This window comes from Berghia stephanieae, chromosome 11, assembly GCF_034508935.2.
Source record: "Berghia stephanieae isolate SIO BIC M18660-M18661 chromosome 11, UCSD_Bste_1.3, whole genome shotgun sequence".
Lineage (NCBI taxonomy): Eukaryota > Metazoa > Mollusca > Gastropoda > Nudibranchia > Aeolidiidae > Berghia > Berghia stephanieae.
The window spans coordinates 35,000,177-35,026,146 of record NC_088370.1 but is presented as its reverse complement, the minus strand read 5'-3'; the positions used below and the strand labels follow the sequence as shown (position 1 = coordinate 35,026,146).

Genomic DNA, 25,970 nt, shown 5'->3' with positions numbered 1-25,970 from the left:
ATTTCGTGTATGCTATTTTAAAAATTTAATTACGATGCTGTTTATCGATGAATATGACTGATATTTGGCATACAATTAGAAAAGAGGTCGTTTTAGATTATGTCAAGCGATAAAACTTGTGCTCCAAAGAGTAAAATATTTCTAAAACTACCAAGAGGAGAGATTTTGTCACTCATAAGGATATATATGCATATATAAACAATTTAAAACAAAATTATGGTTGACCCTAGCCATATAGCTCTAAAACTATACAAGGTAGAGCTCTTCTGAAGTCTTTATCATATTTTCTGATAATTTTGCCATAAAATTGCCCAGTTTCAATCTCTAATTCCACGTATTAAGCAAGATACGGCCACAAACCAGAAAAAAAAAGTAGAAAAGCGTCCCATATTTTCCGTATTTTTTTTATCTTTATGAGTCATCCAAATAAATGACACCTTTGAAACTGCATAACTTTTTTATTAATGAATGGATTTTCAAAATTCAAAAAGATTTTTACTCAGTGGAGACAGGGCTTTGATTTAAAACTAGTTTTTCCTACCCAAAAAATTTCATCGTCATTGCTACATATATACACATAATATATATATCAGAATGAACAAGATGCCTGTTAGGCCTGTTACACACCCCCCCCCCCCCTAAAAACATATACACAAAGACAAAGCTGTTAATGGCCAGGTACTCATTTTATACCCGAGTCGGTGAGAGAATGTGAGTAAAGAGTCCTATCCAAGGACTCGACTATACACCGCTCAGAGCGAAGACGAATTACATACCACAAGACCACATAGCCACACAAGAAGATGCCAAAATTGAATGATTAGATGGTGTTGTTAGAGCAGTGAGACACTCATACAGTGAGTGAAAAGAAAAAAAAGATACCAAATAACTATGAGTTTGGACTGGCCACAATGGAAATATCTCTTTAAATGGCCTGACTAGGGACTAAAAAAAAATATTAAGAAGCTTATTGAGCATTGTAGAACTCTCTTGATATCATGAAAGTTCTGCGTCACTCAGCTTCTGACACCACCCTTTGTTTAAGCAAATATGTGGAAACTGGACAAACCCAGCAGTCTGAAAAATGTTAGCGCTGCAGCAAACTGAGCCTTTTTCTTACAGGACATGCGTCTAGAATAAGACAAAACAGCTCAATTTACATGCCTTTATGTGCCTCTCCAAGTTGGAATGAGCAAGAGAGAGCCCCTAGCTATTTTGATGTCACCATAGATTTATATTGAATTTTTCTATACTATCCCAATTTGGGACTGAGTTAAGGGCATTTTTGTCACCCCTTGTTGGAGAATGAAGAGACAGCTAAAAATTATTTTCTCTTGTCTTTTATTCACTGGCAACACCAGAGTAGAGACTTCTGGTAGGTAGATTTTTGTCTCACTTGCACACACAACCAAGTCTCTTTAGAAAACAGAAGGAAGGGGAGGGGGAGAGGTGGCGTTCCAACCTGATTAAAGTCCATATTGTAACTGTTTGGACTCTCAATGTTGGGCTGGATAAGCTGATTGGCAAAGTCTGCACTTCCCCCTGTTCCTCCATACTGGTGGAGAGGGTCCATGTGGCCCACCTGATGTTCAAACTGCTGTGGGTGGGGATTGAAGGGTCCGCCAGAGCCCTGGTGCTGGCCGGTGTCCAAGAAATTTCCGGCATCCCCGCGTAGATGTGCCAAATCCTGGGGATCCATCGGATTGGGTAGCCCAACAGCGACGCCTTGTCTTTCTTCATCAGTGGGCGAGGTCTGCCGACTCCCTCTGTGAAATAAATCAAATATTTACAAAACAATTGATATTGAGAAAACTACTGTATATGTGTTTGGTTATTAAATTTATACTCATCATTATATCACATGGGTGCCAGCAGGAAGAAGTGCTGAAACCTGAAACTAAAATCTCGACACTTTGCCAAACCTGAAAATGTGACCTAAACTTTACTCTTACTCTTAAATCATCACCGTTTTTACACCATTATTAAATGATTACACAGCAAACATATTGACACAATGAGGAAATTAATTTGATTTTAAAACCAACTTATAACACTGAAAGCGGAGGTATTTGACTTCCGAGATAACGCGAAAGCGGAATTCCGGCATGAACCGAAAAACTGGTACCCATGTTATATCATATTATTATAAGTTTGACGAAATGGTTACCATAAAACATAAAGAACACTCTAAATCAATAAATATCCAATGCCAGTAAAATTTTCCCCAAGAGATTTCAGTTGGTCATCAAATTTTCTTCGGACATACCATGGTAATCTTTCAATATGTTAAGCTATGGAACGGATTGGTTAAAAAGTGTACAGACTTGCTGTTAATTGAATTGTTAGTTATTGTTGCATTCTAACAGCAATGCAGTTGACACATTGTTAATCCAATGAAGGAAATTGATCAGAGAAGACCTTAGTGATGTTATATTTATGTATTGGTGAATTTGGGCACTTGAAATAATCTTACAAATTTAGTGGTAGCTAGAGATGTTCAGAACAATGCCAGCTAGACATGCATAATTGTTAACACCAAAATAAATAATGCACCAGTGATGATAGTAGTGACAAAAAGTGGAAAAGGAGGAAAATTTTGAACGATTAAGTTCCATTTTTACATTAACCCCCACTATTAGATCATGTGAGATGATAAACTTAGATTGATACTCCAGTTGACTTCTGGAGAATGGTGGGGACACTGCACTTATTTGTTTTACCGTCTCTCAATGCCAGTATATATGATTGCGGATCCGAGGAAAACCATCACCCCATTGATAGTTTGGACCAAACATTAGCCTGCTGAAAGTATCTCATGCAAATCTTGTCCTTACCTAAAGCCAGTATCATCAAGACCATTAGGCAACATTCCATTGGCCTGTAAAGCATCTTTGCCATCATCCACCACTCCAGACTCTTCAAACGGTGATGTATTCTCACTCTTCTTTTCCTCAGGCCCGACATCTGGTTGTGGTGCTTGGGGATGGGGAAAATGTGTCTTTCGGGGGAAAAAGAAGAAGAAAAAAAAAAGGAAAAAAGAGCCTGCATTAAAAAAATTTCTGTTTAAACATTCAAATCTTCAAAGTCTTAAAAGAATTGACAAACTTGGAATTATAACATAATATTTGTTTTTGTTTAGGGTTTTACAGCGCTTGCAACACATTTAAGGTCATTTCAGCGCCAGTGAAAAGGAAGATAATGGGGTAGTAGAAAGTTCTAGAATTACAATTAAAGTACCCAAGAAAAAAGTAAGAGAAAGGGGAATTGGTTCAAACAGGGAACAGATGTAGATTCCAAGAGCACACTATCAGTATATTTAGTTTGAAATCACCTAAATGTCTCATGCTGACACAAGCACAGGTCCCCATTTAGAGGAACACACTCAAATTGTTTACAAATCATAAATATGTAGAACAAAAATCAAAATAATACAGTGCATAGCAAAGAAATGATTTACAAGACAAACAATAACACCTCCCACAACTATACAGTTGACTGTTTCCCTCCCAGTCAGGGTATCCGACCAGGGCCAGGATATAACCAAGTAATCTCATTTCAAGACAAAGACAGAAACAGAGATGCCAACTTTAAATTTGGCTCACAGGAGTTTCAGCCACCACTCGTAGGAATTTCAACGCCGAAAGAGGAATTTCCGCTCACAAAAAAAAAAAGGAATTGGAACGATATTTGGCATTGTGCTTACATATTGTATAGTTCTAAATAGATAACTGATTAGAATTACAGTGTATATTATGATACATAAACACATTGCAAATTACAATCCCAAAGTTTCCTTATTTCAAATGAAGTAAAGCGCCAAAACCTAACGGTAGAGATTGTAGTACTGGTGGTAGTGAGGATGATGTGGTGTTGGTGGTTGTAGTAATAGTGGTAGAGATGATGAAGATGTGATAGTGGCTGATGTTGTAGTTGTAGTGGTAGTGATGATGATATGGTGGTGGTGGTGGTTGAGGTAGTAGTTGTAGTGATGATGATATGGTGGTGGTGCTGGTTGAAGTAGTAGTAGTAGTGATGATGTGGTGGTGGTATAGTGGTTGTAGTAGTTGTGGTCGTGATGATAATGATGTGGTGGTGGTTGTAGTAGTGGTGGTAGTGATGTTGATGTGGTGGTGGTGGTGGTGGTGGTTGTAGTACAGATGGTAGTGATGATGATGTGGTAGTGGTGGTTGTAGTAGTAATGGTAATTATGATGTGGTGGTGGTTGTAGTAGTAGTCGTGGTAGTGATGATAATGTGGTGGTGGTGGTTGTAGTAGTACTGGTCGTGATGATGATGTGGTGCTGGTGGTTGTAGTAGTAGTGGTAGTGATGATGATATTGTAGTGGTTGTTGTAGTAGTGGTGGTAGTGATGAAGATGAGGTGATGGTAGTAGTTGTAGTAGTATTGGTAGTGATGATGATGTGGTGGTGATGGTGGCTGTAGTAGTGGTGGTAGTGATGATGATGTGGTGGTGGTTGTTGTAGTGGTGGTAGTGATGATGATGTGGTGGTGGTTGTAGTAGTATTAGTGGTAGTGATGATGATGTTGTGGTGGTGGTTGTAGTAGTATTAGTGGTAGTGATGATGTGGTGGTGGTGGTGGTGGTGGTTGTAGTAGTAGTGGTAGTGATGATGTGGTTGTGGTGGTTGTAGTAGTAGTGGTAGTGATGATGTGGTGGTGGTGGTTGTAGTAGTAGTGGTAGTGATGATGTGGTTGTGGTGGTTGTAGTAGTAATGGTAGTGATGATGTTGTAGTGGTGGTTGTAGTAGTAGTGGTAGTGATGATGATGTGGTGCTGGTGGTTGTAGTAGTAGTGGTAGTGATGATGATATTGTAGTGGTGGTTGTAGTAGTAGTGGTAGTGATGATAATGTGGTGGTGGTGGTTGTAGTAGTACTGGTCGTGATGATGATGTGGTGCTGGTGGTTGTAGTAGTAGTGGTAGTGATGATGATATTGTAGTGGTTGTTGTTGTAGTATAGTAGTAGCATTCGCAGTAGTAGTAGTAGTAGTAGTGATGATGATGATGATGTGGTGGTGGTTGTAGTAGCAGTGGTAGTGATGATGATGATGTGGTGGTGGTGGTTGTAGTTGTAGTAATGAAGATGAGGTGATGGTAGTAATGGTAGTAGTATTGGTAGTGCTGATGATGTGGTGGTGATGGTGGTTGTAGTAGTGGTGGTAGTGATGATGATGTGGTGGTGGTTGTAGTAGTGGTGGTAGTGATGATGATGTGGTGGTGGTTGTAGTAGTAGTATTAGTGGTAGTGATGATGATGTTGTGGTGGTGGTTGTAGTAGTGGTGGTAGTGATGATGATGTGGTGGTGGTTGTAGTAGTGGTGGTAGTGATGATGATGTGGTGGTGGTTGTAGTAGTATTAGTGGTAGTGATGATGATGTTGTGGTGGTGGTTGTAGTAGTATTAGTGGTAGTGATGATGTGGTGGTGGTGGTTGTAGTAGTAGTGGTAGTGAGGATGTGGTTGTGGTGGTTGTAGTAGTAGTGGTAGTGATGATGTGGTGGTGGTTGTAGTAGTAGTGGTAGTGATGATGTGGTTGTGGTGGTTGTAGTAGTAGTGGTAGTGATGATGTGGTGGTGGTGGTGGTGGTTGTAGTAGTAGTGGTAGTGATGATGTGGTTGTGGTGGTTGTAGTAGTAGTGGTAGTGATGTGTTGCAGTGGTGGTTGTAGTAGTAGTGGTAGTGATGATAATGTGGTGGTGGTGGTTGTAGTAGTACTGGTCGTGATGATGATGTGGTGCTGGTGGTTGTAGTAGTAGTGGTAGTGATGACGATATTGTAGTGGTTGTTGTTGTAGTATAGCAGTAGCATTAGCAGTAGTAGTAGTAGTAGTGATGATGATGATGATGATGTGGTGGTTGTAGTAGCAGTGGTAGTGATGATGATGATGTGGTGGTGGTGGTTGTAGTTGTAGTAATGAAGATGAGGTGATGGTAGTAGTTGTAGTAGTATTGGTAGTGATGATGATGTGGTGGTGATGGTGGTTGTAGTAGTGGTGGTAGTGATGATGATGTGGTGGTGGTTGTGGTAGTGGTGGTAGTGATGATGATGTGGTGGTGGTTGTAGTAGTATTAGTGGTAGTGATGATGATGTTGTGGTGGTGGTTGTAGTAGTGGTGGTAGTGATGATGATGTGGTGGTGGTTGTAGTAGTGGTGGTAGTGATGATGATGTGGTGGTGGTTGTAGTAGTATTAGTGGTAGTGATGATGATGTGGTGGTGGTTGTAGTAGTATTAGTGGTAGTGATGATGATGTTGTGGTGGTGGTTGTAGTAGTATTAGTGGTAGTGATGATGTGGTGGTGGTGGTGGTGGTTGTAGTAGTAGTGATGATGTGGTGGTGGTTGTAGTAGTAGTGGTAGTGATGATGTGAAGCTGGTGGTTGTAGTAGTAGTGGTAGTGATAATGATGTGGTGGTGGTTGCAGTAGTAGTGGTGGTGATGATGGTTGTAATACTAGTGGTAATGATGATGATGTGGTGGTTGGAAGGGAGGGGGGTATCCTTGGAACAAATTGACCTCACCGGAATTTGACGGAAGTTGCCCGGAGCCCGGAATTTTTTGCTCCAGACCGGAGTTTTGGCATCACTGCAGAAAGCATGTTGGAAAAGAGATATAGGGGGATAGAAGACACAGTAAGAGCCTCCCTGCCCACTATGGGAGGTCAGGAACATCACCCAGTCATAACATATTTCAAGTTTTGAGGTGACCTAAAAAAAATGTCCATAAAACAAAATGTGTGATCGTGAATCTCACTAAAGCACTGATGTAACTTTCCTACTTTTGTTTTAAGAGTGTGAAAATTTATATCTTTTTATCATACACAACCTAGCATATCAAGTTTTAAAAAATGACAAAACTATCTTATCAAGCCATATGAAAATTGGGGAGGAGGTGGCCAAATGAATTCAAGCTTTTGCCAGAGACTGGACCTCAAAAGTGTGTTATTTATGATTTCCTTTTTATCTTTAAATCTGGTTATGTTTCTGAGCACGCTCTCAACAACTATGATAGTACGATCAAAATCATAAGTTAAATTGAATTTAAACACTAATGCATGGACGCCAACTTTTCAACGAACTTCCGACATATGTTACAGTGAATGACATAATCAGTCGGATGGTGAAAAGGTTTGAACTGAGATCTTGCCAAGTTAAGTTAGAAGGTCAATTTTTATCCAAAATGAGTTTGTCATAAATGATTAAATCAACCCTTTTTGTATATCTTCAGGAAATATCAAAGCTTAATTTAATTTCACTTCTAAATATCTTTTACAGCTAGTCAAGTTGAAAAAGTATAATAATAATAATAATAATAATAATAATAATAATAATAATAATAATAATAATAATAATAATAATAATAATAATAATGTTGCAAAACATATTGAAAAAATAAAAATAAAAAAAAGAATGCAGAAAGCAGATTTCGGTAAAAAAAAATGTTATTATGAATGGTAGGAAGCACTAATGAAGGGAATTTGTTATGATGAGAATATCAAAATTGTCTTACAAAAGGTTTAATACGTCCTAGAGCTCCTGGATCCATTTTGTTGGGAGATCCTCCACCAAGAACGTACTCCACCATGTTAACACCTATTTGATTGCTCGACTCTGTGGGAAAACATAGAGTAATTGGATAAAGTTGCATGGACCTTAGTTTGATAAGATAGAGGAATATAAGACTCCTCTCATGACCACATCACTGAAGAAGAAGAAGAAGAAGAAGAAAAAGAAGGAGGAGGAGGAGGAGGAGGGAGAAAATACAAAATCTATTCTGTACGTTTTCTAGATTGATCTTAAAAACGGACATACTATACAAAAATTTAGACCACTTGAGTGCCAGGCAAATGTCTAGTACAACCAGTCAAAGAACTGCAAGACAAAGAAGACTTGTTCAAATCAAAATAGTTGTTATACGAATAACCCATTTCTGTAATATCTATAGATTGAAGTTGATGTCACTCAGGTCTTTGATATTGTTTTTTGCCATCCGAAATCTAAGCCTGACCAAAATGGCGTCCTGTCGACATTTAATAGATAAAAAAAAATCCTACTAAAGGAAATGCCTTTTATGATTGTGTGGGTGACTTAAAAACGATACAAAGACAAATGTAATGATGAAACAAAACATACTGGGGTCATTCCACTGACCAGATGCACCTCCGGTCATCCAGGTATCATCTCGGGTGGTCCATCCGTGGTGGAACATGCCACCCCTTGTTGGATTGTGATCTCCTGGTTTGTTGCTGTCATCATCCCAAATCTTCTTGGACTGGGAACCAATCTGAAATGCAAACAAAGGAGGTGACAGTGATTGATGGAAGAAGTGCTGAAACCTGAAACTAAAATCTCGACACTTTGCCAAACCTGAAAATGTTCCTACTGAAAATGTGGCCTAAACTTTACTCTTATTTCATCATCGATAGAACAATTGAAAAGAGCGTGCCGAAGGCTAGATCTAGATCTATCAATGAATGAGAGAAAACAAAGACTGACTGGTACAGAGAGGAGTAGTAAGTAGGCCTAGACATGCGCATAGGCCTACGTTTTGAAAAGTCGAGGCTGTAAACATGAGGTTGTACAGGCCGAGGCCTTGACCAAAGAGAGTTCCGGTTTCACCAATCTACCTCCATACACTGAAAAGGTGGCTGAATCACGTTTTCGAATTTTTACCGATGCTATTAGGTTATTTTACTCATAACACTGAAACCGGAGGTATTTGACTTCGAGATATCGCGAAACCGGAATTCCTGCATGAACCAGAAAACTGGCACCCATGGATGAATTCTACATACTTATTACTTATTCTACTCTGTCATGATGTCATGTCTATAGATAGAACGAAGTTGACGTCATCGGGTCTTCATTATTGTTTTTCGCATTCCGCGTTTACGAGTATTCCTCACTAAACTGTTTTACCAAACTATAAACGTTTCGTTTAAGGTTACACATAGTTTTGTGTGTTGGCCGTTATACTTCCGGATAGCAATAGCCAAGCGCACACTATCCTCATCGGGTCTTCGTTATTGTTTTTCGCATTCCGCGTTTATGAGTATTCCTCACTAAACTGTTTTACCAAACTATAAACGTTTCGTTTAAGGTTACACATAGTTTTGTGTGTTGGCCGTTATACTTCCGGATAGCAATAGCCAAGCGCACACTATCCAGTGATCACCATCTCAGCTATCACGTTTCTATACGAAAACCGAGTTGTAGGAACTGATAAAAATCAATGCCTCACAAATTAACACTGTCCTCTTGTTAATTCATTCAAAAATTTTTTAATGAATTAATTTCCAAAATATCACAGTGAGCAACTCACACAAAATCTATCTGTGATATTAAAATATTATCTAAACATCCGAATTTAAAGAATAAATTATCTAAAATGCAAGATATTAAAACAATTCAACTTGAATGTCAATTTTAAAATGTTTTTTTTTGTTTGTTTGTTGCTTTAGGTCTCTTCCAACACAATTGAGGTTATATGAGAGACCGCTGAAACAAAAAAAACAAGCAATCTAACAAAAATAGTACAAATGTAAATCAAAATCATAACCTAAAGATATCATAAGCTAAATTATAAATAACCAAGAACAAACAGGCAGAAGATTTACAGAAAAAAAATATCCCCTGTCAAAAATACAATCACAAACCAAAGAAGCAGGATAGGCTAGTAAAGAGAAGAAGAAACGACATCACTATCGGATCGTACACCCATGCGAACATCATAGGTATATGATTCAAGGGTGATGCTCCCATCCAACCACCCGCAAAATGTTTTTGAATGTGAAAAAGTTTTAAAATTCTCAGATAGCAAAATAGGACAGTCCTGATTGTATCAGTCAGGAGAGTTGACCGCTGTGAAGATAAGACTTTTTTGTAACCTTCACATACGATATATGTTGTATATAAACAAAATTAATCATACAGATAAGATAGACAAATTATGAAATAAGTGAATAGCAGAAAGTTAGATGTGGAGGGAAGGGGGGGGGGGATAATACTGAATTTCTTTCAAAATCCTATATTTCCCGACAATGAGGGGAGGAAATTATAATTAAACAGGTTACTTGCTCTATAATCATAATGGGATATGCTTACATCAGGTCTTCCAGGAGCAGACGGCATATGCATTCCCTGAAATTGTCTCTCCAGATCTTGTACTGCGGTCATTTGAGGACGACCCTTTGATAAAAAAAAATAAATTCATGGAATGATCAATAAATTTGGAGAAAAAAAATAAAATCATAGAGATTGGATTATAATAAAGTCAGACGTGCCAACAACACTTAATTTTATTTAACATTATTCTATTTAATAAAAACATATATATTTAAGTCTCAAGTTCATATATATGGAAAATCGAACAAATTTGTTTGATTTTCCAAGAGGGTGAACTCGAGAGAGTTAAAGTATATAAATATTTGCAGCTAAGTCGTAGGACCCACTTTTAATTTGAACATCATTACGAATGGGCGCTGCATTGGCATCTGTTGACATTACAACTACTGCAAAGTTCTCTATGCTTTGTAAGGTTAACAGCCTGCAGCACTACTATGTATCTCTTTAACCTACAGTCTGAAAGCAGAGAGTCATATCACTATACCCAAAAATCACATACAAAAAAAAAGGGGTGCGTAACAGTAACAGGCATATGGCACTGTATGAAATAGAAATATGGTTTCATATGGTCAGATGATAAGAGAATAAAATAAACATTGTGAAGTGCATTGAGCATCATTATCGATAAAAGTGAAAATGTTCTTTATAAATGTTCATACCTATTACTTATTTATCACTTATCTATGTTTTGTTTTTAAGGGTTTTACGGCGCTTGCAACACATTTAGGTTATATCAACGCCAGTAAAAAGGAAGAAAATGGGATAGTAAAAAGTTCTAGAATTACAATTAAAGCACCCAAGAAAAAGTAAGACAAAGGGGAACTGAGAACAAATAGGGATCAGATGTAGATTCCAAGAGCATACCACCAATGTACTTAGTTTGAAATCACCTACAAGTCTCATCCAGACACAAGCACAAAATCCAACAAAGAGGAATACACTCAAATGCTTACATTATACATTCAAAATAAAAATAATAATACATAACAGAGAGATGATTTACAAGGAAAAAAATATCATCTCCCAAAACAATAACTATGCATTTGACTGTTTCCCTCCCAGCTAGGACTCCGGCCAGAGCCAGGACAAAACCAAGTAATCTCATTCCAAGACAAAGACAGAAAGCATGTTGGAAAACAGATATAAGGGGATAGAAGACACAGTATGTACCTCCCTGCCCGCTATGGGAGGTCAGGATCCCCACCCAGACTTATCTATCTAAAGATACATACAAGATACAGACGTTGAAATTATCTCACTGGACAATCAAGCTATGTAAAATCAGATTTTAGCATTCTGAAGATGTATGTTTGGTGGCAGAAAATATCAAAACAACTTGCACACCTTAATTTGATTAAATTAAGTGTACGCATGGGTGCAAGCAACTGGACCTCAAAAAGCCTGCAAGTCTACTTATGACCAGACACATAATCTGAAAAAGCCTGCAAGATTCATGGACTTACCTCGTCATATGAAATACTAATGTTGAAACAAAGTCTAAATTTAATAATTATTGAAGGGTATACCATCGTAAGACACAATATGATACAAAACACTTAAAAAAGCTTAAAATACTGCAATCACTTGTCAAACACAATTTGCAACCACACAAGAAAAAAAATCAATCAAATCCAAATCGCAAGAAGCCGGCGACGTTTTTTTCGGTAATCCAATCAGCCGGCACTCTTGCACCCATGAGTGTATGGCAAATGTGCAGCAATGTTTATTTTTTAGGAAAGATGACCCTTTTTACAATATAGAATTGATGAAAAAAGTCTTTCACTTCAATTCGTCCCATATATAAAAAAAATTTGTATCCAGACGAAAATTTGGGAGAAATTCTATAATGCGTCCACCGCTTACAAACAGTAAATACAGAGTTGCTCACCTTGAACTTAAAGTTTTATTTAACTAAAAAAAATCAGGACTGCTGATAGTAGGGATGATGATGTGGTGGTGGTTGTAGTAGTAGTGGTGGTAAGGATGACAATGTGGTAGTTGTAGTAGTAGTGAACGTAGGGATGATGTGGCAGTGGTGGTTGAAGTGGTAGGGATGATGATGTGATGGTTGAAGTAGTCGTGGTGGTAGGGATGATGATGTGATGGTTGAAGTAGTCATGGTGGTAGGGATGATGTGGTGGTGGTTGTTGTAGTAGTGGTGGTGGTCGTAGTAGTAGTGGTGGTAAGGATGATGATGTGGTGGTAGTTGTAGTAGTAGTGGTCTTAGGGCTGATGGTATGGTGGTGGTTGTAGTAGTTGTGGTAGGGAAGATGTGATGGTCTTAATGATGATGGTGTGGTGGTGATGGTTGTAGTAGCTGTGGTAGGGATGAAGATGTGGTATTGATTGTAGTAGCTGTGGTAGGGATGAAGATGTGGTATTGATTTTAGTAATGGTGGTTGCAGTAGTTGTGGTAGGAATGATGTGGTGGTGGTTGTAGTAGCTGTAGTAGGATGATGATGTGGTGGTGGTTGTAGTAGTAGTAGGATGATGATGTGGTGGTGGTTGTAGTAGTAGTGGTAGGGACGATGATGTTGTGGTGGTTCTAGTAGTAGTATTAGGGATGATGATGTGGTGGTGGTTGTAGTAGTAATGGTAGGGACGATGATGTGGTGGTTGCTGTAGTAGTAGTGGTAGGGACGATGATGTGGTGGTGGTTGTAGTAGTAGTGATAGTGACAATGATGTGGTGGTGGTGGGCCTAAGACTAATGTTATGTTCTATTTATTTGTTTTTAAGGGTTTTACGACATTTGCAACACAATTAGGTCATATCAGCACCAGTAAAAAGAAGAAAATGGGATAGTAAAAAGACCTAGAATTACAATTAAAGCACCCAAGAATAAGGGTGAAAAGGAGAATGCTACAAATAGGGACAAATGTAGATTCCAAGAGCACACTATCAGTGTACTTGGTTTGAAATCACTAAATGTCTCACACCAACACAAGCACAGGTACCCGCAAGATTAATATGCTCAATTGTTTACAAATCATACATATGTAAAAGAAAAAATAATACAGTGCATAACAGAGATGATATAGAATGGAAAAATTATCTCCCACAACTAACTATACATTTGACCGTTTCCCTTCCAGCCAGGACAAAACCAATAATCTCATTCCAAAACAAAGATAGAAAGCAAGTTGGAAAACAGATATAGGGGGATATAAGACACAGTATGTACCTCCCATGACGCAAGTGGAATAAAGGATATAAAACAAAGAATAACAATAGCAGTTGTGTCAAACAACAACCTTAAGTTGAAGACCCGAATGAAAGTAGTGGAAACATATTGTTATAAGTTATAAGTACCCTTTTATACAGTTGTGAAATGCGGACGCTTGACAAAGAATGTACCAGGAGGCTAGAGGCATTTGAGATGTGGATATATAGAAGAATGTTGAGGCAATCATGGACTGTCATGTATACGAACGAGAAAGTGTTGGTGAAGGGGAGAAAGGGAAGAATGTTGATCGACACTATCAGAAAGAGGCGGTTACGGTTTCTGGGACCTAAAGTTTTTAAAATGCTACCATACTATACTATATATTGACAAATTGAATAAATAAACGTCTGAAAAATCCATTGTGAAAATACTAATTGAAAGAAATGCTACCCCAAGTCCAAAGGGCTTACCAATGGAATTTCTCCATAAATTCATGCATTTCTAACTTAAGTTTTTTTTTAATCCACCAATTCCCCTCATTGGGAGAAACACAACTTGGTACAGCTAATTCAATGTAATGTTGGCAACTGAGCCTACTAAAAATCTAAATGATTTAGACCAAAATGCCCACTTATTCACTTATTCAACGCAAAACATAGAATAGAATGTTCTAGTTCTAGTCAGCTCAGTTGTGTGTCAGTGAACTCACAGACTATGACTATGCCTATGACAACACGTTTGAGTTTGACTGTTAGTTCAATCTTCTTAGATTCTTAGTCTTAGTCTCTATAGTCTACTACTATTATAATAACTAAAACTAAAGTAAGTCCTTACTATTTACTACTCAGAATCAGAATGTCAACAGTAAAGTAAAGGAAAAGACTAATTTCCTTATTAATTACTTGGCCCTTGTTGATTTGTTGGATATGTGGACTTAGTTTCAAGCTAACAAATTTGTCAAGTCATTGTCTTTCAGCATTGTATTTCATCATCGTGTGAGCCTGAGTCTAGTCTGGTTTCTCACTTTAGTCTATGCACGTCATGTCTGGACAATGACAGTCACGTTCACTGGCAAATCTAGATTGTGATATTTTAACTCATGCAATAAGCAAACAACGTACCTGTTCCAACATTGAATCATCACCAACGGGCCACCGCTTTTGAAATCCTCCCATCGTTGGTGCATCATTGTGACTTCTTTGGTATAAATATCCTACATTGGCATCATCTTGTGAACGAGTTCCTTGACTTTGACGAATATCTCTTTGATTGAGCATACCCTGACCACCCTCCCACGAAGAATTATTCATGCTTGGAACCGGCATGCAAACTTTCTGCTACTGCATACCCTTGGAACTGAGAACAAAGACAATAACACAAGAGCTAAGTTATGACTGTCACTTGGTAAACATAACAGTAACAGACATGCACTATCTTGATGTATTAGATGTGTAAAAATGAAATTTGGGAAATACTACCGTATCAATCCGGTAATTTAGAAAACGATTTTAGTTCTTGTAAGTTAATCAAATTCAGATGTAATGAGCCAAACCTTGATTGATTCAGATTTTTGTACGACCCACAGGAACGTTTTTGTTTCTTTACCCCTAGAAATGGTAGGCCATTTTGGTTACGTGCAGAGCATTATGGGAAATTAACGAGGAAGGGAAGGTGACGTCAGATTGGCGACTCATTGAAAATCCCCATGCGCGCTAAATATAAGTGCTAGTCAGCGACAAAAAGGAGATGTTAACGTTTCTTTTTATCAATGAAACAACTCAAAAATGATGCAATAATTATAAAAGATCACATCTTACACTATTAACAAAATACCCAGTCGTTCCTTTGTCTCCCTAAAATATTGATTTGAAACTGACGAGTGGAACGAGCCACACGCGAGGGCAAATCGACACGTGTCGTTATGAGAGATTACTTCATTGTAGTGAATCATGTGTCACATCGTTATTTTAAGGACAAATTACTTAGATTTCATCATAATCACCCTCAATATTGTGTTATGTCGTTCAATAAACTCAGAAAATCTGTCGGTTTACAGCGTGTTTATGAGTGGTTGCTGTAACGACAGAAGTGAACCCCCGCATGATTGATTCTAGTGACCCCCCCCCCCCTCCCCAGTCTCGTTTTTCTGAAAAGATAAAAATACAAGGCATTCTTTGTTTATTAGGCTAGCATAAGTACACAAGATATGTGTACACTTAGGGGGGGGGGCAAATATGGTATGGCTGACTGTGAATATTATGGTAACTTGAGTAAAATTACTGAATGAAAGGACTGAACAATTTTAATTCAAATTAATTTGTAGTCAACAATAGCTTTATTTATTTAGTTAGTTAGTTATAAAAACGGGCTCAATGAAAGTGGTACTAGCTCTATCTGGCAAAACAGTAGCAAATCGTAACAAACACATAAAATCGTAACCTTTCTGATTGTGTTGTGTAACGCCTGCAATGTGTGTAAGGCAGGACTGTCTGACACTCGCCATTGAAATACATGATATAACACTCAAGGGAGCTATGGACAACACGTTACAATATGTAGTAGTAGCCTCTGGACAACACACATCGGACATCAAGGTCGACTGTCCACGGCTGTGTGAACTCCAGCTATTCTTCGAGGCTTCAAATGCCCGAGGCCTCCCTCGTGGATCTCCGACACGACTGTCGTGGTGGGAGAGCTTGAGCGTAGCCATCGTTATGACACTGAAATCCAAAAGGAATGGCAGTTTGACGTCATTATTTGGTTTTTGCACCGCCTAGTGAGTTGTCGTTAGTAGTGCTCATGGAAACAAGTTATTTCATTGGTTGAACTATTGAATACAACTCACGATTTGTTTTCTTTTGTGGCAAAAGACTGGCATTTTGACGTCATTATTTGGTCAGTATCAGGCCATAACTTTACGAAGGCCACGGCTTGAGGCATATTCGGGGGCGAAGGAGTAAATCCAGTTGACAGTCGCGAGACCTTCCTGGATGTCAAGCCTATTTAGAGAGCCACTTGACCGGCATGTGACTAATGGAGATCAAACCCGGTGCCCAGCATTAGAAGCTGTCTGTTGCCCGAGGCAGGTCAGATCAGGTAGGTAAACAATTGAACGGTCCAAACCAGCGACTTCTTATAGAAGACGAGCGTACAAAACGAATACAATGGGGGGCGATAGATCAATTGGTAGAGCACTTGTTTAGCACACAAAGGCATCGATTGATCCCGGGTACAGCCGCCGAGATCTTTTCTGACACCTTGATTGTTCCGATTTGGTAACAGTTGGGTCTGTTTGATCTGGCGGTAAGTATTTTGCGATAGGCTATCGTCCTATCCAAAGATAGCAAGCGATTGCTAATGTCCGTTTAACGCTATAGAAAGCGGGATAAACACCGGTTCCATGGTCCTATTGGCTCTGAAGGTTACTCATTCCTAAAGCTGAATACAAATAAAAATAAATAAAAAAATAAAAATTACCTTTATTCATCCCATACGGGAAGAAGACTGGAATAACACAGGCGTCAACCGCAGTGCAGCGGGTGATCCAACTCGGTACCTTTTGGGTACGAAGCAAAGACCATAACGCTGAGCCACGCTGCCCCCTAAACAGTAACAGATGCAAATACTATAATGAAACAGTGAAGATAAGTTTTCAAAAACTTGTTTCTATTGATCTTTTATGTGGTGCAATATCCATTAAATGTGCTCAAGGCGCTTTGCAAGAGGTCCCTAGCAACATTTAAAAGGTAGGACGATACATGGCGACTGTTAGGCGATATTACATTTTTTTTCGGACAAAGACAACGTTGTTAACGGTCAAGTACTCATTTTACACCTGAGTAGGCCTACGATGAGGGAATGTGAATAAAGAAAGAGCCTTTTCCAAGGACTCAACCATGCGGGATTCGAACCCAGAACCTTTCAATCCTAAGGCCTGTATCCTACCACAAGACAACATATCCGCATGGACCATGGCCATAGATAATACAGGACTATGGCGGATGGATCGTGCTTGACCTTAACCTTCATAGATTGCCATGGGCTAGAGTATTTACAACAGTATTTACAATCAAAGGATTAAATTTAATTGAGTATACACACTCCTGGCGTTGAGCGCAACTGCTTGCTTCTGTGTCAGATCCATTGTTCCAAACAACAAACAAATATGCCCGAGGCCAAGCTGGACCACACAATCGAGAGGGGTCTCTCTCGTCTGTGAGCTGGGACGGGTAGTGTAGGCAAACTAATTGAAAAGATAGATAGAAAGAAGTTTACGTCACTCGGGTCTTTGTTATTGTCTTTTGCCATCCACGTTTATGAGTAATTTTCACTTTAGTGTATTATCCAGACTATAAAAGTTCATGGTTACACAGAGTTTTGTGTGTTGGTCCGTTATACTTCCGGATGGCAATGTTATGAGATTCTTAGCCAAGCGCATACTATCTATATACAATCAAAGGATTAAATTTAATTGAGTTTACACTCTCCTGGCGTTGAGTGCAGCTGCTTACTTCTGTGTCAGCTCCATTGTTCCAAACTACAAATATAATATGCCCGAGACCAGGCTGGACCACAAACGAGAGGGGTCTGTCTCGTCTGTGAGTGTAGGCAAACAAAATGAAAAGAAAGAAAGAAGTTGACGTCACTCGGGTCTTTGTTATTGTCTTTTGCCATCCTCGTTTATGAGTAATTTTCACTTTAGTGTATTATCCAGACTTTTAAAGTTCATTGTTATACACTTTTTGTATGTGTTGATCCGGGTGGCAATGGAGTGAGCTTCTTAGCCAAGCGCATTCCTCCCACCAAATCCAAGCATCAGTAACACACTTTATAGTCACCTGGAACAACTACAAAAGACGTCTAACTTCTACGTCATGCCGTCATGGCACAAGACCGACGGGCTAGAGCCTAGGACTTCATAATAATATCTATAGATGTCGCTGGTTTAGATAAGTAAGAAAGCGGCCATGCGCGCATACTATCTATACACACTCCTGGCGTTGAGTTCGACTGCGTACGTCTATCCGATGTCAGCTCCATTGTTCCAAACTACAAACGTAGTACCTATGCCCCGGGGCAAGCTGGACCAGGTAGTAAAACCCATTGAAAAGATACAAAAGAATGTAATAAGGCAGACAGACACGTTATCAATGGCTACTCACTTGGTAAGTGTGAAATCATGGCTGACCAGTGTAGTCGACAGCATTGTGTGAAACGGAAATGCACATATGACACAATCATTAAGATCATGAAATAAGTCATCTTGAAATTAAGTTATGGAGTCCGCACACTCCGGATGTCAAGGTCGACTGTGAACGTCAGTTCTATTGTTCGAGACTTGAGGACAGGGATGGCTGGTAATAATGGGCAGGGTGGGCAAATACCAGCCTGTTTTTTCAAGTTATATGCTGTATTACGAGGTCCAAAATAATCTAATTTAAATTAGATAATTTCAAAAGTTAGTACTTAAACTTGAAACTTCGTACTGAAATCAATTTGTGTGTATTTTTGATAGATTGAGAATCACCATGCACCCCGTAATACATAAACCAGGATACGCTCCTGTTCTTTTTTTTTATCAACCCCCCCCCCCCCTCTCCCCAACCACTCCACTCCGCCCACATCGTCATCCCATCGTCACGTCGCCTGACGCTGAACTCCGAGTTTGCTGTCTGGCCTCTCTAGTACTAGGTCGGGCTAATTCAAATGAGCCCACCTTATAAACTAAATGCAGATTTTGGCAAACGTACTTTTTCTAATTTATTGCCTTACTTGTGCTGGTACCATTGATGTAATGACCAGTGGCGGTTCTAGCCTATTTATAGTGGTCGGGCAAAGATGAGTCGGTCATATATATATATATATATATATATATATATATATATATATATATATATATATATATATAATATATTATATATATATATATTTTTTTTTTTTTTTTTTTTTTTTTTTTTTTTTGTTTTTTTTTTTTTTGTTTTGTCTTGTTTGTTTGTTTGTTTTGTTCGCCTTAAAAAAAATGTATTTCAACCACAAATAATCACATTCACAATGCAATGACAATACCAGTAGATTTTAATTATTCCAAACGTAATCAAAAATGAATCACGAAAGAGAATACAACAAAAAATTAAAGCGAAGAGACATAATGCGACAACACCTTCACAATACAAGTCCATCTCGTTCACTCGAAAAATTAAAGAGATGCTTTAATCCCTCAACTGCGAGATTAATATTTCTGTTACATTACTGGTTTTCAGTAGTACGTAGTAACTGTAAAGTTTTTATCGAGAAGCAACAACAGCGATATGCCTCGAGTTTCATTCAGAGCTCAAATTGCATAATTTTACTGCTCTCTTGGTGGTTAGAATGATTGTGCGGTGGTGGTAGTGGTTGGAATAGTGGTAGCGGTGGTGGTGGTGGAGGAGGAGGAGAGGAGGAGGAAGAGGAGACGGTGAGGGAGGATGTAATTATGGTAGTGGTTTTGATGGTGCTGTTGGTTAGAATGTAGTTGTGGAGACGATGACGGAAATTATATGATGATGTTGATATTGTTTTATTTCTATTGTAGTACTTGATGTTAATGTTGTTGTTGTTAATGATGATGGTGATTATGATGACAACGACGATGTCGTCGACAATGATGATTACAATACGATATTACAAAGTTTATTCAATCTTAGGCTTTCGCCAATAAATCATAAAATTTGATGACAACATACATGAAAGTGGAAAAAAAATGATAAATGGAACCAAACAATAAACTGATACCATTAATAACCACACACAAAAAAAAAAACAAAAAAAAAATCGTAATACCACCAATACGTACAATAATAATAATAATAATAATAATAATATAATAATAATAATAATAATAATAATAATAATAATAATAATAATAATAATAATAACAAATGATAATAATAACAATAATAATACGAGTATTACCATCATCATTACTACCACCACCAACATAATTACGTTTCCAATCAGTTTTTCTCGTTTTTTAAAATTTGATACCTATAATAGACGAAAATTCCGGTGATTTTGTTAAAGGGTAGTTAAAATATCTACGATTTTATTAACCCTGAAAACTACGATTTTTATTTTCCTATTTCAAGTAGGCAGGTCTGCTATGACAAGTATCAGTTCCATAGTCAAAATAAGACAAACAAAAACAAAGTTTATTTAATCTTAGGCTTTGGCCAATAATTCATACAATACAATTAAGACAAAATATTGCTACTAATCTCTCCTCATGCATTCGTTAGACGATAACAATAACGACCGTGTTATCTTTACTCCTTACCCAACCAACCCCTAGCTTCCCGCCTCTTCATCACGAACTATCTTATGTATGTATTAGCTTTAGGACGGGCAAGTACGGAATCTGCCCACCCTACCTTTAAACGTATCTATTTCCTCTTAGAATTCAACTATCTCCTTACTCAGAAGAGTATTTCTCGTATACTAATTCAATTGTTGAGAAAACCAAAATGGTGGTTGTATTTTATATATTTATTTAGTCGTGACCTTTGAATAAAAGTGTTTTGTTTTATTAGAGGAAATGCAATAGAAAATTACATTGTTTTGCAAAAATATTTAGTATGGCAATAAAAATACAGCGGTAATTACTTTAAGAATTTGAAGAAAAAAAAAGAACAAATTAATTTGTTTAAAAAAAAAAAAAAATCAAATAAGAAAACAATTTAAATAAATGAGTTTTGAGAAGCACTAAGGAAAACGAGAAAAAAATAAATTTAAATGGTTAAACAAATATATAAAAACAACACAAGTTAATACTAAATTGATATATTAGTAAATTAATAAATTAAATTCAATACTGGAATCTTCCCAATGTCATTACATCAATGGTACCAGCACAAGTAAGGCAATAAATTAGAAAAAGTACGTTTGCCAAAATCTGCATTTAGGTTATAAGGTGGGCTCATTTGAATTAGCCCGACCTAGTACTAGAGAGGCCAGACAGCAAACTCGGAGTTCAGCGTCAGGCGACGTGACGATGGGATGACGATGTGGGCGGAGTGGAGTGGTTGGGGAGAGGGGGGGTGGGGGGGGGGGTTGATAAAAAAAAGAACAGGAGCGTATCCTGGTTTATGTATTACGGGGTGCATGGTGATTCTCAATCCATCAAAAATACACACAAATTGATTTCAGTACGAAGTATCAAGTTTAAGTACTAACTTTTGAAATTATCTAATTTAAATTAGATTATTTCGGACCTGGTAATACAGCATATAACTTGAAAAAACAGGCTGGTATTTGCCCACCCTGCCCATTATTACCAGCCGTCCCTGGTAATGACATTGGGAAGATTCCAGTATTGAATTTAATTTATTAATTTACTAATATATCAATTTAGTATTAACTTGTGTTGTTTTAATATATTTGTTTAACCATTTAAATTTATTTTTTTCTCGTTTTCTTTAGTGCTTCTCAAAACTCATTTATTTAAATTGTTTTCTTATTTGATTTTTTTTTTTTTTTTTTTAACAAATTAATTTGTTCTTTTTTTTTTTTCTTCAAATTCTTAAAGTAATTACCGCTGTATTTTTATTGAGATACTAAATATTTTTGCAAAACAATGTAATTTTCTATTGCATTTCCTCTAATAAAACAAAACACTTTTATTCAAAGGTCACGACTAAATAAATATATAAAATACAACCACCATTTTGGTTTTCTCAACAATTGAATTAGTGTACGAGAAATACTCTTCTGAGAAAAGAGAGAGAGTTGAATTCTAAGAGGAAATAGATACGTTTAAAGGAAGGGTGGGCAGATTCCGTACTTGCCCGTCCTAAAGCTAATACATACATAATAAGATAGTTTGCGATGAAGAGGCGGGAAGCTAGGGGTTGGTTGGGTAAGGAGTAAAGATAACACGGTCGTTATTGTTATCGTCTAACGAATGCATGAGGAGAGATTAGTAGCAATATTTTGTCTTAATTGTATTGTATGAATTATTGGCGAAAGCCTAAGATTAAATAAACTTTGTTTTTGTTTGTCTTTTTTTTTTTTGACTATGGAACTCATACTTAATAGCAGACCTGCCTACTTGAAATAGGAAAATAAAAATCGTAGTTTTCAGGGTTAATAAAATCGTAGATATTTTAACTACCCTTTAACAAAATCACCGGAATTTTCGTCTATTATAGGTATCAAATTTTAAAAAACGAGAAAAACTGATTGGAAACGTAATTATGTTGGTGGTGGTAGTAATGATGATGGTAATACTCGTATTATTATTGTTATTATTATCATTTGTTATTATTATTATTATTATTATTATTATTATTATTATTATTATTATTATTATTATTATTATTATTATTATTATTGTTATTATTATTGTACGTATTGGTGGTATTACGTTGTTTTTTTGTTTTTTTTTTTGTGTGGTTATTAATGGTATCAGTTTATTGTTTGGTTCCATTTATCATTTTTTTTCCACTTTCATGTATGTTGTCATCAAATTTTATGATTTATTGGCGAAAGCCTAAGATTGAATAAACTTTGTAATATCGTATTGTAATCATCATTGTCGACGACATCGTCGTTGTCATCATAATCATCATCATCATTAACAACAACAACAACAACATTAACATCAAGTACTACAATAGAAATAAAAACAATATCAACATCATCATATAATTTCCGTCATCGTCTCCACACCTATCATTCTAACCAACAGCACCATCAAAACCACTACCATAATTACATCCTCCCTCACCGTCTCCTCTTCCTCCTCCTCCTCCTCCTCCTCCACCACCACCACAACCGCTACCACTATTCCAACCACTACCACCACCGGCACAATCATTCTAACCACCAAGAGAGCAGTAAAATTATGCAATTTGAGCTCTGAATGAAACTCGAGTCATATTGCTGTTGTTGCTTCTCGATAAAAACTTTACAGTTACTACGTACTACTGAAAACCAGTAATGTAACAGAAATATTAATCTCGCAGTTGAGGGATTAAAGCATCTCTTTAATTTTTCGAGTGAACGAGATGGACTTGTATTGTGAAGGTGTTGTCGCATTATGTCTCTTCGCTTTAATTTTTTGTTGTATTCTCTTTCGTGATTCATTTTTGATTACGTTTGGAATAATTAAAATCTACTGGTATTGTCATTGCATTGTGAATGTGATTATTTGTGGTTGAAATAAATTTTTTTTAAGGCGAACAAAGCAAACAAACAAACAAGACAAAACAAAAAAAAAACAAAAAAAAAAACAACAACAACAACAACAACAAAAAAAAAAAAAAAAAAAAAAAAAATATATATATATATATATATATATATATATATATATATATATATATATATATATATATATATATATATATGACCGACTCATCTTTGCCCGACCACTATAAATAGGCTAGAACCGCCACTGCTTGAGGACATGAGGGCGTCCCAATAGAAGGAACGAAATTGACGTCACTCAGCTCTTTGTTATTGTTTTTAGACAACCATAACCAGGAGCAGCGTGGCTCAGCGGTACGGTCTTTGCTTCCTACCCGAAAGTTACCGAGTTCAATCACCCGCCGCTGCGTTGTGTGGCCTTGAGCAAGTCACCTCGCCCTAGCTCACTTTGCGGCGCTGCTCTGCGGCTGACGCCTGGGTTTTTCCAGTCTTCCCTTGGAATAGACCCTAAAGACAAATTTCCCTTGGGGATGAATAAAGGGAATTTTATTATTATTTATTATTCTCTGTTCTCACTAAATTCTATAGACAGTATGCACTTGGCTAAGAAGTTTACAACATTGCCATCCGGAAATATATCGGACCAACACACAAAACTATGTGTAACCTTGAACGTTTATAGTCTGGTTAATACAGTTTAGTGAGAATTACTCATTAATGTGGATGGCAAAAAAAAAATAACAAAGACCTGAGTGACGTCAACTTCGTTCTATATATACACACTTCAAGCGTCGAGTTCAACTGTGTCAGCTCTATTGTTCCAAACTACAAACATAATTAAATGCCCCGGGGCAAGCTGGACCTGGTAGTAAAAATAAAACCCATTGAAAAGATACAAAAGAATGTAATAAGGCAGACGTACTATCAGTGGCTGTACATTTGCAAGGTGTGAAATCAAGAGCAGACCTGTGGAGTAGACAGCATTGTGTGAAACGGATATGCACGACTTATGAAACAATTGAGATGGTTACCTCATCATGAAGTCAAGGTCGACTGTGAACGTCTGGTCAGCTCTATTGTTCGAGACTTCGAAGAAATGAGAGCGTCCCAATAGAAGGAACGGAATTGACGTCACTCGGCTCTTTGTTCTTGGTTTTAGTCAACCATTTGAATTATCCGTTCTTTATAAATTCTATAGTGCGGCTGTGTTGTCTAGTGGCATGACACTCGCTTTCGGATCGGAAGGTCCTGGGTTCGAGCCTCGCTGGGTGCATAGTTGAGTCCTTGGAAAAGGCTCTTTAGTCACATTCTCTCACCGTACTCAGGTGTAAAATGAGTACCTGTCCGTTAACAAGGTTTCTCTGTCGGAAAAAAATTGTAACATCGCCTAACAGGCGTCATGTCATGCTCTATATGTTAAGTGTTACTGTTGGTCAGCGACTTTTTGTAAAGCGCTTTGAGCACGCTTAGTAGATATTGCTCTCTGTACGACAACTCAAGTTTTAAGTTTAGAAAGAACGCTAAAGAACCCCGGATAAAATGGGCCTAATGGTTCTGATGGACTACACACTCCGGACGAGGTCAACTGTGCGCGTCCGTGTCAGTCTGTGAATGCTATGCGTTTAAGTAAAATACTCACAATATCCATCAGCCGGATATATAAAGTACCCAAACACAAGACTATGTGTAACCTTGGGCGTTTACCATAGTCCGATTGATATAATTTAGTGAGAACTAATCACCAAAATGTCTGTCTAAAAACAGCAACATCAAGGAGCTGAGTGACGTCAAAGAAATGCCTGACGCAGAATGGGCCGTGAATTGATACCGTACAATGGAGAAAGGTCAGTTGGTAGAGCACTCGCTTCACACACAAAGAGACTATGATCGATCCCGGGTGCAGTCGGGATTCGGGAAGAAGAGTAGGAGGAGTAGAAGGAGGATGAGGGTGAGGGGAAATGTAGTGATTTATGTCATTATAAAAAAGAAGACACAGCACAACAATCATTATTGAAATGAAAAGAAAAAAAAAAAAAGAAGTGTTCGTAATAAAAGGGACATAACCGCGTTTTTCCCGTCATTTGTTTTACACCATAGTATTTTTGTTGTTGTTGTGTCCCTTAGAATATTTTTATCATTATAAATTATATGAAATATATGTCCATCCATAAAGTGTTGGATATAAATAAAATAGATAAATAAATACATAAATGAATGAATAAATGATTTTAATAAATAAATAAGAGAGAGGTACGATGAAGAAATTCAACCCCGCGTCCTTTTCGAATGAATAACCTTGGGCAGTGATTGACTTCCAAGGACTCCGCTAACCCTCTTTTGTGTTCTGTTTCTAGGAAAGAAAAACATAAGTACAGTATACACCCATTGACCACCTTTCGTCGTTTGATAGGGTGCACACGAAGTACGAGTCAGCACGGTCAGGAACCAGATGGTGACTTGTATTTTTTCTCTTGTTTGGTTCAGTTGAGATT

The 25,970-nt window shown here is 37.5% G+C and overlaps 1 protein-coding gene across 2 annotated transcripts in view; it reads right to left on the bottom strand.

Moving 5' to 3' along the window:
• Nucleotides 1–14,978, bottom strand: part of LOC144956563 (pumilio homolog 1-like) — a 45,802-nt gene extending 30,824 nt beyond the window's left edge. Inside the window, exons 1-7 of one of the 2 annotated variants that reach the window (XM_078887144.1) lie at nucleotides 14,852–14,978; nucleotides 14,421–14,655; nucleotides 10,114–10,197; nucleotides 8,143–8,293; nucleotides 7,520–7,620; nucleotides 2,835–2,998; nucleotides 1,463–1,766 (exon numbers count right to left, since the gene is read on the bottom strand). In XM_078887144.1, coding sequence (XP_078743270.1) covers nucleotides 1,463–1,766; nucleotides 2,835–2,998; nucleotides 7,520–7,620; nucleotides 8,143–8,293; nucleotides 10,114–10,197; nucleotides 14,421–14,624 — 1,008 coding nt within the window. In that variant the 5' untranslated portion in view covers nucleotides 14,625–14,655; nucleotides 14,852–14,978. The remainder of the gene's footprint in view (nucleotides 1–1,462; nucleotides 1,767–2,834; nucleotides 2,999–7,519; nucleotides 7,621–8,142; nucleotides 8,294–10,113; nucleotides 10,198–14,420; nucleotides 14,656–14,851) is intronic. The other variant, XM_078887145.1, reaches the window with a different exon arrangement.
• Between the last annotated feature and the right edge of the window lie 10,992 nt (nucleotides 14,979–25,970).